General features: G+C 38.1%; 1 protein-coding gene across 4 annotated transcripts in view; it reads right to left on the bottom strand.

Moving 5' to 3' along the window:
• Positions 1-574: 574 nt before the first annotated feature.
• The window catches only part of JPH1 (junctophilin 1), an 84270-nt gene continuing 69213 nt past the window's right edge, over positions 575-15631 (bottom strand). The window contains exons 4-6 of one of the 4 annotated variants that reach the window (XM_055318125.1): positions 9375-10024; positions 3023-3118; positions 575-1230 (exon numbers count right to left, since the gene is read on the bottom strand). In XM_055318125.1, coding sequence (XP_055174100.1) covers positions 3038-3118; positions 9375-10024 — 731 coding nt within the window. In that variant the 3' untranslated portion in view covers positions 575-1230; positions 3023-3037. The other 3 variants (XM_055318128.1, XM_055318126.1, XM_055318127.1) reach the window with 3 other exon arrangements.

The following is a 15631-nucleotide window of genomic DNA, read 5'->3' as shown; positions in this document are numbered from 1 at the left end:
CTCATAGCTTGCTACGTGTCAAGGCAGCCTTGGCCAGTCCTGGATGGCTGCAAAGGGAGCCCAGTGGCTGGAAATTCTGGTGGCGGCAAGTTTATTCAACTGCACAGTGTCTCTAGGCTTCCAGAAATGTGTCTAAACAGGAGCCATAGCAACATATTAGCTTATTTGGGGCACAATGATCCAAAAACTTTAATTAACTGAAAAGGACCCATGTAGGAGGGGGATTTACTCCAACTCTGAGATTTCCCTAAAAACAGGAGCAGATTTAAAATCCCTGGCTAAGGAGCTAATCCAATTAATGAAGGCAGTGAGCAGAAAAATGAAACATATTTTACAAAATTATTTGAAAAGCCCAGGATGAAAGAAACGTAGAAGAGAACAATGGTACAGTGTAACTACCTTTTCAAACCATGTGGCTTCGTTGAGCATCTTGCACCCCAGTTTCTATTGTCAAGTTTTCAGCAGATCTTTCAATACAACCACCAACCGAAAAATTCCACATAACTCAAGACAGTAATTTACTCACAAAGGAAACACACCTGCAACTTTATTAATAACCAACTTCTTTTTTTTTTATTAGAGCGGATACAGTTGTGAAAACTGTACATTATACATTTTGGTTTTAAGGATTATAAATAAAGGAACTCACAGGTAGGGAGTTCTTTTTCACAGCAAGAAACTTTAAATAAACAAGGTCATGTTTTATTAAGTACATTGGCAGACTTCATGTGCTGTCCAAAATGTAGAGTACAGTATAACAACCCATTAGAAAGAGCCTTTCATGTAAAATACAGCTGTGCACATTTTAGAAAAATACCAACAATTTGAGCTTTGTTTTTTAAAAAAGCTTATAAATCATACATATATTTATAAATGGAACCAACATGCTCACTTTATAAACATATCCTTTAGTTATCTGTTACCCATTATTTCCAAAGCATTACACGTTTTAAATAAACACTTAATAAGATTAAATATTGTATTTTTTTTTTTAAAAAATCTGCTTTCCCAGCATCAAGAGCTACAGGGTTAGGAAGGCGCAGTGAGAGTACTGAGACTGACACAGGAGCTTAAATGTTTCTTGGCTAAAAACGTACTTCCTAAATTTAAAAGTCAAAGCAAAATGTAAAAAATAAATAAATATACAAGTTGTAATTTTCATTTGCTCTCTTTCTGCTTTCTTCTTTATTCCATATTGGTCACACCCAGGATTCTCAACATATTGCACTTCTGCAAAAAACATCACTGGGTTACTACCCTGCAGATGACAAAGCATTCAGTCCACAACCTGTGCTAAAATGTGAATTGTCTCTTCTGCATTAAAAAGGTAGCAAATAAGGTAAAAAGAATCTGATTAAACCATGCAGATCGTGAAAATATTTAGGAATAGCTAGCTCCTTCTCCACAATGTAATGTCTTCGAGAAATTTAAGATACCTTTCCTCCCCTGATTTCTTTTTAAATAATTATTTTTATAAAGACCACGTAGTGTCTCTAAATAAGCATGCTTCTGAGTAATAAAGATGAATTATAAAACAGCAAAAAAAATCAGATTATGTCAGAATAACAAAGGACTGCAAAAGACAAATATTTAAATAAAAATGTCTAAGCCTTTAAAATGTGAAATAAAATTACGAAAGGACTTTGAAAAACACGAAAGGCGTAAAATCGAGAAGCAGAGGTTTAACAAAGCTTTACGCTCTACCTGAATGTATTCAACAAAAATTTAAGTTGGAGAAAAAAAAGAGCAGTTATTAATAGCATCTTGCTTAACTTTCATGGGAATTAACATAGTCACTGACAAGATTTTATTTGGTTGTAAAGTACGTCAGCAATGAAACTGAATCCTTTAAACACCGATTACTGCAATCCATGCAACATTTTGACTACACTTCTTAGAATTCTGTTGTCCTTCAGCTTTAAATTTAGCCTCTTAAGTGCATAAATAATTCATCTCAGTAATGTTAAAAATATTTAAAATTATTTCTTAGTAAGGTACGATGCCTTCACATTGCTAAATTTTAAACAGCCCGTTACAGGTTTAGGAAGACTAAACGGCATGAAAAAAAAAGAAAAAAGATGTATTGCTATCGAAATGAACACATCTTCTCTAGAGTGTTGTTGCTTCTTTTCCTTGAGATGCAACAAGTGTGTCTCATCCAGCCAGGACCACACGTTGTAGAGGACTCTACATCCTATTTCAATAAACAGCAAAAATGAACATAGTCGTGCACAAGCAAACGAAACGTTCTCTCCTGGAACATTCCAGGAGATGTTTAGAGCAGCAGGTCATGGCATAAGACTGGTGAGTGATGCTGCTACCTATTTCTTCTAATGAGATAGGAGTGAATGCTGGAACCATGGCCACAGCAACACAGTCCTCCGACCGCATTCCTCGGGCAGTCGTTTGTTTCCCCAGCTCCCTACTAAAAACGTCAGATGGTAAAATAGTAAGGCAGCTGTTGACTTCCATCAAAAAAAAAAAAAATGCAGCTCCATACATTTCCAGTTTAGTCACTCTCTGCTAGGACAGATGGAGTAGCCAATGCCAAGAACTTCGCCGGATGGGGCTGCTTCAGCAGATTTTAAAAAAGAATGATTATTAAGTTTTGCTCTCCGACACGGCTGCTTGCTTCAGCTCCCAGAGGACCCCAAAGCCACAAAGCATTCCCAGGGGAACTGAACAGGTCCTCTGGCTGAATTTTCCAAGTGTCATCTCTTTCGCGATCCCATCCTAATTCCAAGCCTCCTTCCCTGAGTCTGAGTCTGACTGGGGTGTGCCATTTAAAGGGCTGATGATGCCAGGCAGAGAACTGTGCGCTAACACCGCTAGTTGTCATGACTTCACTGAAGGGTCAAAACAGTTACATCATTAAGTAACTATGTTGAATCACATTCAGGCACAGCCAAAATTTAAAGTGAAGGACAATATGCAGTTGTTAAAAAAATATATATATAAATTCGAATACGGGAAAAGAATGTTATATGCGGTGATTTCATGTAGAAATTAAGGCTATTCTTACCTTTCCTAATTCCAATCAAGTTAGAAAGTGAACAAAAAGAATGGCCAACCCGATATTCAACAGCATGACAAGGACAATCATGACTGAATTGGGGCCCTGGAAGTGAAACAGAACAAAAGGGGCATAATGTTTCCATGTTAATATCAACACTCAAACTAGCTCATAAAATCAATTACCAAAAATATAAAAAAACTCAAACCCGCTGCAGTAAATAAAGCAGGAACAAATGACAGCAGCTCCAAAAGGTATAAACTAAAAATAGCAATGCCATATTTAGATGGAGCCGTCTCCGCACTTTCACTACGAAATGAATCCAGTCTTGATTAAGTCTAAAAGAAAAAAAAAAGACTTACAAATAATCTAGTTCATTCATCTCAAAACCTCTGACAACAGTCCAGGTGAGGGTTTGCCACAATGGGGTTAGGGACTAGTGGAAGGTGGACAGGCACTGTTTGTGAAGATGTAATTTAGGTGAGAAAGAGTTATCTCCTCAGGAAGGCAGTTAGAATAAGAGTAAGAATAAAATCTTTAGGGTATGAGGCCTCTCAGGAAAAATGTAGGACTCTTGCTTTTCCTGGTCATAGTTTTGGACACCACCCCATCCTTAAAAATTGCCAGTGGGGAGTTGAACACTTGCAGAAATTATTTTATAGGTCTAATTCTTTGCTTTTTTGCTCACAGCTACAACATGCCAGAAATCAAGTTCTTTTTAAAGATTTTATTTATTTATTAGAGAAAGAGAGAGCAGCGAGAGAGAGCATGAGGAGGGGAGGCGGGGGGAGAGGGAGAAGCAGGCTCCCCGCTGAGCAGGGAGCCCATTGTGGGGTTCGATCCCAGCACCCCGGGATCATGACCTGAGCTGAAGGCAGGTGCTTTACCGATTGAGCCACACAGGTGCGCCCCAGTCAAGGTCTATTTAATAAACTACAGAATCCTATTTTGATAAATACGGCTGTGATAAATACCAGCAACTCAAGGTACCCAAACTTTGTTTAAACAAAAACCCACCTTATGACCTGTCTTTTCAGAGCTGCTCATGCTTGGCTGTCTTTATTAGAGACATGATCTTGGTATTTACTATTAAAATAGTGTATTAAGTAGTATTAAATGTGTTTTAAATTGGCCCTATGAGGTGGGTGGGGTAGTATTTTAACTGTTATTTTACAGATGAGGAAACAGTTTTACTATATTTGAGTATCTAATGAGGCTACATTGAAACAGGGTAACCAAGTCCTTGAATGTGGTATTGGTGTGATTTTTGTTGTGGGGGAGGTAAGAAGGACTGGAATTGTAATTGGTCTAGTGCTCACGTTGCAAGGTCATATCCTTATAGAGATTTCCTCCCCAGATGGGGTCACAACTTCCCTGGCAGAGGTCAGGACACCCCAATCATTGTCTATCCTAACACCTCACACTTTGTGACTTCTTGTTAGTTTCCATCTTTCCCTTAGACTAAGTTCCGTAGAGGCGGGAGCTGTGCTTTGCTCACCACCGTGCACCTGCACATACGGGTTGCCCAGTCCATCCAGGTTTTCATTAGGAACACCTACTATCTCATCTGGTACTTTTCCAGGTGCTGTGGATGTGGTTGTTGACCTTATTAATTCACCGCCTTAAATGAAGAACACAGTGATTAGTAAAAATCAGAGTGGGGGAGAAAAGGAAGTAAAAATGGGTATCCTTGAGATAGGGACTACGAGGAAGAAGTAAAGCCCCAGTCCCTAAACCCCCAGTAAATGAGAGGAAAAAGCACAATTAGAGGGTAGGTGTCTTGCCCAAGGTTACTCATCCAGTTTAAACAAATTACAGAACTAAAATTAAACTTCGTCTACTTCAGAGCTGCTGTTTTTTCCCCTACATCCTTGTTACAGCCACAGGACTTAGTTTAAATATGATAATTTCTAATCAAGTTCTTGAAAATGGCATTTTCATCTCTATCTCTCTGATTTCATTGTAGCAGAAAACCATCAAATTTTGATATAACCAATTGTTCTTTTATAATAGTTCCATTCTAAGTTATTAGGAGGGTCCTAATCTATGTAACTCTTCAATAATAATTTACTTAAAATGTATGGTATAGGAAATTCTTATAACTCAGAAAATAATTGAAATAATCTTTCAACGTCATAACTCAGCATAGAGATTAAAGAAATGCTCTTACTACCATAAATTTTTATTAGATTTTTCTCATGAATATGATCAGAAGTTTGGATTCACTTAACTCTTTTGGGTCAGTGGATTTAATTCATAATTCCTTTCACACATGAAAGATGAGGAAAAGTATATGGGGTCAGAACACCACAATGTAGAGTTTTAGTGTCTTGGTCCTTTGGACCAAGGAAAAGTAGAACAACACAGAAAGTGCATTCAGTGAATCTAACTTCTCAAGTCTAAGGTATGTCTGGACCTTAAACTCTTATTTCATAAATCCTTATAAGGTTCCATGAATTTATCTAACTTTTTGAATTAGTTAGCATTTTTGGATGAATGACATATTTATATACACAAATATATGCAAATATATGTAAATAAGTATACATATATAACACAGACACATATATATTTATCCAACTAGTACAACTCCATTTATAAAGCTATTTTTAAAGATGACTCAGTGAAGATGAGGGTAAGGCAGCAAAAGAAAGTTCAAACAGCAACCAGGTGAAAAATAAATTCTGGGATGCTATGTTTAATAGGCAGATATGAAGACGTGACCTCTGTGTTCTTCAGATACCTAGGCTGGGCACAGGGTGGGGAAAGCTTTAAGGTGAAGTCTCATAAACATGACTGTGGTAGCCAGTTGTGGCTTAAAATAGCAAAATGAAAAAAAAAATCAGTCTTGCTTTTCAAGACTGACTGAGACAGGTGTAATAAAAGAGGCTGCAGCAGGGCAAAGGGTAAGTCTTGATTGGAAGAACTTTGAGACAGAAAATAATAAAGTGTGGGAAATCAAAATATGGAAAGAAGTTCTAACTCAAGAAATTTAGCTTTTTTTTCTTCAAAAGACTATTACTCATTTAAAACTGTGAGGAATCTTCTGAAGGGTTACTATAGTTTGTTAAATCTAAAACTTCTCTAAAAACATGAACAAAATTCAGTATTAATAGCCAAATTTATATATATTCACTGTTTGTAGGGTGTTAGTATGTGTACATGGTTCAAAAGGGTGTGACACGGATGCTTGGGTGGCTCAGTCGGTTAAGTGTCTGCCTTTAGCTCAGGTCATGATCTCAGGGTCCTGGGATGGAGCCCTGCTTTGGGGCTCTCTGCTCAGTGGGGAGCCTGTTTCTCCCTCTGCTCCTTCCCCTACTCATGCTCTCTCAAATAAAATCTTAACACCCCCCCAAAACATGACAGGGATGCCTTGTTTTACAATTCAAAAGAAAGGTAAGTTTCAAAATAGACTTGGAAGACAGTAATGGCTAAGAAAAAGTGCAGGCAGTTCTCAGAAGAAGTCAAGATTCCTAATGAGAAGACCCCTTGCTAGTCTGGTTGATAAGGCTGTAATGTCTCTTCTGGCTCCTACCCAAGTTGCCATGTTGCAAAAAATGTTGGTACCACATGGAATGTGTTTCCATGGAACATCAGTCTGTGTGCAACCATGGCTCATACGAGTCACGTTTCTTGAGAAGCGTAATCTGTGGCATAGCCTCCTGTCTCTTACCACTCACACTCGAGTGTTAGCTTGTGTCTCAGAAGATTTTCTGTATTTCTAGGAAATCAATACCCAGGGTGATCCTGAGGATGGGTCAAATCTATTGGAATATTTATGAACTAGTTTATGCTTCAACTACTACAGTACAATAGCCATTGTACTTTTGAGCACTTACTATGTGCCATGCACTGTGCTAAGAACTGGGTAAGTAGTAACTCATTTAATTTTCCAAACAACCCTATGATATAGGCAGAGATGAGGAAAACTACTCATGGAGCAGTTAGGAAACTTGCCCGAGGTCACATGACTGAGAAGCAACACAACTGGGATTTGAACCTAGGAAGTCTGGGACCAGAGTCCACACCCTTAGCCTCCAGCCTATCCTGTCTCAGTCAATAAGCTGGTGACTAAAATTCCAGGTCCCAGGGTACTCAACCACCCTAGAAATGACGAATCTGACTCATACTAGATCTCTTGCTCACAAAGAACACCGCTTCACTGTGGTTTTCCCTCCAGGGTGTGCTTTCCTGTGACTACTCCTACGAATTTTCAAGTTATTTATAAACTTCTAACTTATACAGTGCCTATCTTAAAACTGTATGCAGTACTCTTTCGTTTTAAAGGTGGTTCATTAACTACCTTTATGATGATCTTATCACTTCTAAACTGTCAAGTAAACAGTCATCAGGAGTGCGAAAGGCAGCTTTCTGTTATTATCAGGAAAGAAAGGTTAATTGTTAAAATCTTCACATGAAGGTGCCAAGCCAATCTTGACTTCTGGTTCCTGGCATGCAGAGTGCTAGGCTTTCTTTCTTTTGGGGTATAGAAGGATCCCTAGAGATCAACCTACCAGGCTGGAGGATGCTTGGCTACCTCCAAGAATCAGACAGTTCTGCACATAAATAAGATACTTCTTCTAAACAAGGAGGCTATGAATTTATCAAACATTAGTAACATTTCATATAAAGGGTCATTGACCACCTCTTACAGAGTTCTAGAAGTCAACTGAACCCCACTACTGGGTATGCCCAAGATAGAAACTATATGGCCTTGCATTGTTTGAATTTCACCCTTGTAAATCAGGCAAGCTAATAATAATCGACTTAGTCTGTATTAAAAACCATTTATCCCCATGATCCCCATGCAGGATGATTCTCAAGAAGTTAATCTGATTAATCGAATTATATTTAGATGATAAACCTAAGAAACACCAAATGTAAGTTAATAAAAAAGATGAACTTCAATTATTTAACATTGTTACTATTTAATTGTGAACAGTGTAACTCTGTTAAAATGGACAAAAGAAAAAAAACCTAGTTGTATTAAATTCTTGTTCATCAGTTTATAATCCACACCTTTATGCAAATGACTCAGAAATTACTAGTAAATATTGGGTCAGCTGTGGCTTTTCCTAAGCTACATTTAACATGCAACACCACTGTTCCAAAAACAGTTTATAAATTCTATAGAATTTGATAAAGTATGAATTCCATATATCATTCAACAAATCTCTACATGCTCATCAAATGACACAATAACATACAGCTTTCTGGTTGAATACTTAAAAATGTTAAGATTCTCAAGACTAATTGATAATAAAACTAGCATTTACCAGAAAACTAAAATTTTAGAAGCATTTATACTCTGAGAAGTTAGAAGACCAAAGTGATTTTAAATAGTTGGAAAGAAAGAAAATGTTCTAGTGGCAAAGCCTGACTAATTAAGTAAAATACAAACTAAATATTTAGGGGAATAATTCACAACAGCTAGAAAAGATACTCTTTTGTTTAAAGTTGCTGACTGGAGTATTTTTCCTTCTCCTTCACTTTTAGTCTATTTCTTTAGGTCTGAAGGGAGTCTCTTATAGGCACACAGACATAGATAGGTCTTTTTTTTCTATCTAATCCTTTATTCTATGTCTGTTGTGAGGATCAAAAGCAGGACTAAGAACATAGCAAATGGTGATGGAATCCTCTTCCCAGCTAGGGCTCTGAGAGGGGGTGTCCATTCTCAGGGCCCATGATTCCTTTCTAGCCAATCGGAGGATTGAGTTGTAGTTACGGACTATGTGTCCATGTTCCTCCAAGATTCGTTTGTTGAAACCCTAATCCCCAATGTCATGGTATTTGGAAGGGGGCCTTTTGGGAGGTGGGCCCTGGGTCATGAGGGGTGGAGCCCTCATGATGGGATTAGTGCCCTTACAAGAGACCTGAGAGAGCTTGCTCTTCCTCTTTGCCATGTGAGGGAACAGCAAGAAGGTCTATGAGCCAGGAATTGGGTTCTTACCAGACATCAAGTCTGTGGTGCCTTGATCTTGGGACTCCCCAGGCTCCAGAATTTTAAGAAATAAATAAGAAATTTTGTTGTTTAAGCCACCCAGTTTATGGCATCTTTGTTATAGCAGTCTGAACTAAGCTACCACAAAACTTACCAAGAAGTGAGTCAAGGCTTGCTAACGTATGATGCGAACAAGCTGGCTACCTGAATGATGTCTAAGGTGGGTGGCTGAGCGAACAGGGAGGAATTTCTGCTTGGGGAGCTCTTTGCTGTCCCAGGATACAAATGTGCTAACCTCTATTCTACATAGAGTTCGTCATTAGGACTTCAGCTAGAGAAGCTGTCATCAAGATGTAAGTCACCCTGTGCTGCTACCTCAAAGAATCAAAAGGAAGAAAAAACACATCTTGTACAACTTACTGAATTGGCTTCTTTTTCCAAAGAAGGGCATGAATCGTTGCTTGCTGGATTCTTTGGTATAGCAAGTTCAGACTTCTTAGCTTTTGGCTCAGCTTTGCTTTCTTTGGCAACTGGTTTTGTCACAGATTTAGGGGGACTCCACTTGTTGGGTGATGGCTTGTGCACCAGCGCTGAGGAAGACTGGCTTGATCCTTCGTCTTCCTCCATGTCTTCTGGAGGGTGCTGGGGGGCGTTCAGTTTCACATAGTAGCCGTGGTACTGAGAATGCAGTTCCCCATTACTGGGGTTGGGGATGTGGTGGCGGCCAGAGTACTTGGACGTGGGCACCATGGCTCCCACCTCCTTCGTGGGAGCCTTTGACATCAAAGGCTTATTGACGATGGCTGTCACGTGCTCATCAGCCACACTCCGTTTGTCTTGGTTGAGTCTTGCCCCTGAGCTGGGGTTCTGCTTCTTCGTGGGTTTTGGGGAGGAGGGCTGGGGAGAGTGGCTTTGTTTGGGACTTGCTTCAGGAGACCTGGGGGGTGTCGTGCCTTTGCGATAAAAATGAGGAGATTCCTTTGGTGTAGGTGGCTTTTCTGGTACTTTTTCTTCTGGATTTTCTTTAGCATCTACACCTTCCTGAAATCTCTGTTTGATATAATCTGGGCCTGGGGAAAAATTGACAACAGAAGAGAAGCTAATAAAAATAACGCATAAAGGCTGTTCCGTAAAGCAAAAATATGCATTTTTGCTACATCAGATTAGCCATTCCTCTTTTTTTTTCTTTAAAAATATTGACAAGGCTTGGATTAAACATGAGTACACTTCATTTCCCAGGGAAAAGATTATTTGTTGCAGAAAAACTTAATATTTACCAGTATTCCTACTATTTTGATAGCCATAAAGGTCAAACAATTCTGACTTCCTAATAATTGCAACATTCCTACCTGCTTGCAGAACACTGAGGTGAAATTCATGTTGATGAAGCACTGGATAACACCATATGTAATCTGCATATTTAAATTATCTAGCATAACTAAAACACAAAGTATATACTCAAGCTGACTTACATGTTTAATATATTGAAATATTTAAATTGTTTAATAAATTAACATTTAACAGAACATCTGTGTAAGAACAGAATCTGCAGATGACATTTGTAATGCTATTTCATCAGAGGATCATTTACTTTTTATTTCTTTTAAATATTTCATTTATTTATTTGAGAGCCAGAGCATGAGGGGGGAGGGACAGAGGGCAAGCAGACTTCCTACTGAGCAAGGAGCCTGACATGGGGCTCAATCCCAGGACCCCAGGATCATGATTGAAGCTCAAGACAGTTGCTTATTAATCCACTGAGCTAGCCAGGCACCCCATCAAAGGATCCTTTAAACTTTCTGGAGTCCTTTCACAGCAAGGATCCATTTCACTATTTTCTGTAAGCAAAGACATGTCCAGTTGTCCTAGACACTCTAGTCTTAGGATTTTTTTCTGAATATTTTAGGATTGTTTATAACAATCATGTTATTCTTTTAAATGGAAAAATTTGTACTTAAAGAAATGGACCCTGGGTGCCTGAGTGGTTCAGTCATTGAGCATCTGCCTTCAGCTCAGGCCATGATCCCAGGGTTCTGGGATTGAGCCCCACAATGAGGTCCCTGCTTTCTCTCTCTTCCTATGTCTGCTGCTACCCCTGCTTGTGCTCTCTGTCAAATAAATAAATAAAATCTTTATTTTTTTTTAAAGGACCTTGGTATAAGTGTTGCTATCAAGTGTTTTTTTTTTTTTTTTTGTTTGTTGTTGTTTTTTCATTAGCAGGGAGTATCTCTTCCTACCTCTTCATTTTCAGTCTATCTCTTTAGTTCTTAAGTGAGTCTCTTATAGGCATAGAGATACAGGTAGGTCTTGTTTTCTATCCATCCTTTCACTCTATGTCTTTTGAATGGAGCGTTTAGGCCATTTACATTTAAAGTAATTATTGACAGATATGTATTGTTACCCCAGTTTTTTTTATAAATACATTAGTTCAGACAAAATAGATGTTAAGACAAAGACTGTAACAAGACATGAAGAAGGGCAATACATAATGATAAGAGGATATAACAATTGTAAAGATCTATGCATCCAGCACCGGAATATGTGAATACATAAAGCAAATATTAACAGATATTTGTCTTCTGCCTGGCTGATCTATCCATTGATGTAAGTGGGTGTTAAAGTCTCCTACTGTTACATTATTGTTATTTTCTCCCTTTAAAAGGGAGCAGTGTCTTTGAATGAAACATTAGACTAGATGGACTTAACAGATGACATACAGAACATCCTATCCAAAACCAGAAGAATATACATTCTTTTCAAGTGCCCATGGTAGATTCTCTAGGCTAGATCACACGGTAGGCCACCAAACAAGTTTCAATAAATTTAAGAAGCCTGAGATCCTATTTTGCATCATTTCCGACCACAATAGTGTGAAATGAGAAATCAATTATAAGAAAAAAACTCGAAAAAAACCATAAATGCAGAGACTAAACAATATGCTACTCAACAACCAAAAGTCAAAGAGGAAATAAAAAAATACATGGAGACAACAAAAATAAACTCAAAATGATTCAAATCTTTGGGATGCAGCAGAAGCACTTCTAAGAGGGAAATTTACAGTAATAAATCTCAAACAATCCAACTTTATAAGTAAAGGAACTACAAAAAAAAGGGATAAAGCCCAATGTTTGACATTTAGCCAGACTCATTAAGAAAAACAAGGACAAAATAAAATCAGAAATAAAATAGCCAGCACCCAGAAATATGAAAGAGACTACTGCAAAACTTATCTGCCCAAAAATGGGATAACCTAGAAGAAATGGATAAATTCCTAAAAACAACATACAGTCTTCTAAAACTCAATCAGGAAGAAACAGGAAATCTGAACATATCAATTACTAGTAATGAAATTGAATCGGCAATCAAAAAACTCCCAACAAAGTCTAGGACCAGATGGATTCACAGGTGAATTTTACTAAACATTTAAAGAAGATTTAAAACCTAGTCTCCTCAAATTATTCCAAAAAATAGAAGAGGAGGTAAAAGTTCCAGTTATTCTATAAGGCCAGCATTACCCTCATATCACAACCAGACAGACATTACAAAAAAATAACAGGCCAATAACTCTGATGCACATAGATGCAAATTCCCAACAAAATATCAGCAAATCTCATTTAACAATACATGAAATGAATCATTAACCATGATCAACTAGGATTTATTCTGGGGATGCAAAGGATGGTTCAATGTTTGCAAATCAATCCATGTGATACACCACATTAACCAAATGAAGGATAAAAATCATATGATTATCTCAATAGATGCAAAAAAAAACATTTAATAAAATCCATCATTTACTCATGATAAAAATTCTCAACAAAGTGAGTTTAGAGGGAACATACCTCAACATAAGAAAGGCCACATATGACAAGTGCATAGCTAATATCATATTCAGTGGTGGAAAACTAAGAGCTTTTCCTCTAACATCAGAAATAAGAGTGTCCACTCTTGCTACTTGTATTTAACATTGTTCTGGAAGTTCTAGCTGCAGCAATCAGACAAGAGAAAGAAATAAAGGCATACAAATTGGTAAGAAAAAGAAAAAAAAAGGCATATAAATACCTACCATTTGCAACAAGATACTAATATAGAAAACCCTAGGGGCACCTGGGTGGCTTAGTCAGTTAAGCGCCTGGCTCTTCGTTTTGGCTCAGGTTATGATCTCATGGGCTTTGCACTCACCAGGGAGTCTGCTTGTAGGGTCTCTCCCTCTGCCCCTCTCCTCACTCGCATGTGCTCTCTATAATTAATAAAATTTTTTAAAAAGAGGAAAACCCTAAATACTCCACCAAAAAACTATTAGAACTAATAAATGAATTTGGAAGTTGCAGGATACAAAATTAACATATCGAAATCTGTTGTGTTTCTATACACTAATAATAAAGTGGCAGAAAGAAATTAAGAAAACAATCCCATTTATAACTGCACCAAAAACACTGATGAAAGAAACTGAAGATGACACTAATGGAAAGATATTCCATGCTCATGGATTGGAAGAATATTGTTAAAATGCCTATTCCATCCAAAGCAATCTACAGGGTCAATATGATCCCTATTAAAATACCAAGAGCCTTTTTCACAGACCTAGAACAAATAATCCTAAAATTGGTATGGAACTACAAAAGACCCTGAGAGCCTTAAGAAAAACAAAGTTGGAGGTACCACAATCCCCGATTGCAAGATACACTATAAAGCTATAGTAACCAAAATAGTATCATATTGGCACAAAAAATAGATCAATGGAACAGAATAGAGAGCCCAGAAAGAAATCTATGCTTATATGGTCAATAACTCTATGACAAAGGAGGCAAGAATATACAATGAGGAAAAGACAGTCCCTTGAGAAAACTAGACCTCTACATGCAAAAGAATGAAAGTAGACCATTTTCTTAAACCATACACAAAAATAAAAATGGATTAAAGACCTAAATGTGAGACCTGAAACCATAAAGCTCCTAGAAGGAAACATGGGCAATAATCTGTTTGACACCAGCCGTGGCACCATCCTTGGGGATGACAGTTATACATTTTCTAGCTATGTCTTCTCAGACAAAGGAGACAAAAGCAAAAATAAACCATTGGGGCCACATCAAAATAAAAAGCTTTTGCAAAGAGAAAATCAATAAATCACAACCTACTAAATGGGAGAAGATATGTCCAATAAGGGGTTAATGTCCAAAACCTTATGCAAGAACTAATGCAACGTAACACCAAAACCCCCACAATTTAATTGAAAAATAGGCAGAGGACCTGAAAAGACATTTCCCCAAAGACATACAGATGGCTCACAGACACATGAAAAAATGCTAAGCATCACTAATCATCAGGGAAATGCAAATCAAATCCACAATGATATCACTTTACATCCTCAAAAAATTAACAACAGAAGTACCATATGATCTAGTATTCCACTATTGGGTATTTACCCAAAGAAAATGACAATACTAATTTGAACAGATCTTTGCAACCCTGTGTTTATTGCAGCATTATTCGCAATAACCAAGATATTAAAGCAACCAAGGTGTCCCTTGATGGATGAATGTATAAAAAAGATGTATATACACACAATGGAATGTTATTCAGCAATGAAAAAGGAGATTCTTGCCATTTGTGGCAACATGGATGGACCTAGAGGGTTATTACTCAGGTGAAATTAATCATATAAAGACAAATAAATACCACATGATTTCATTTATATGTGGAATCTAAAAAGCAAAACAAACTAAAAGCAGGAACAGATTCATAAATACAGAGAATGGATGGTTGCCAGAGGGGAAGGGAGTGGTGGGATGAGCAAAATGGGTGAAGGTGATTGGAAGATACAAGCTTCCAGTTACAGAATAAGTGATGGGGATGAAAGGTATAACATAGGGAATATCGTCAATGATATTGTAATAGCATAGTATGGTGACAGATGGTCACTGTACTTGTGGTGAGCAAAGCCTAAATGTATAAATTTGTGGAATCACTATGCTATACACCTGAGACTAAAGGAACATCTGGTGGGGCAACTGGGTGGCTCAGTCAGTTAGGTGTCTGGCTCTTGAGTTTGGCTCAGGTCATGATCTGATCTCAGGGTTGTGAGAGTGAGCCCTGTGCTGGGCTCCATGCTCAAGCAAGGAGTCTGCTTAAGATTCTCTCTCCCTCGGCCCCTCCCGCCCCTGCTCCCACTCTCTTTCTCTTACAAAACAAATAAACAAGTTTAATAAAGTAACATTTGGTGTGTCAACCATATTTCAATTAAAAAATTGTACTGATGTGTGGGAATTTTTGAAGGAGTGAAGAAAGAGTAAAGACCCAGACTATGCTGCACAAGATGGTACTGCCTTGAGAGTTTATGAAGGTCAGTGGTCCAGGCATTGGAAACCCTGGGGCTGTCCAAGACAGCACTCCAAGGCAGCGCCTTCCCTGTAGGCACTTCACCTCTCAGCTCCTCCCCTATAAGCAGATCACATACTACTTTTGACCACTGCTCAACCTATCAGCCACTTTCATCTCATGAGGTGAAGTCAAGGTTATACAGTACAGGTGGCCCTATTCTCTGCAAATGGGCAGGAGCCAACAATATCATCCTTAAGTATACAAGGAGAAACCACCCCACCAATTTGTTTACAGAAACTGGCATCTGTTCACTTTCCTTCCTACCCCCTACTCCTACTCTTCAACCCAAACTCAGA

This window comes from Nyctereutes procyonoides, unplaced genomic scaffold (genome assembly GCF_905146905.1).
Source record: "Nyctereutes procyonoides isolate TBG_1078 unplaced genomic scaffold, NYPRO_anot_genome, whole genome shotgun sequence".
Classification (NCBI taxonomy): domain Eukaryota; kingdom Metazoa; phylum Chordata; class Mammalia; order Carnivora; family Canidae; genus Nyctereutes; species Nyctereutes procyonoides.
Note: the sequence above shows the minus strand (reverse complement) of the source record. Positions and strands in the feature narration are given on the sequence as shown.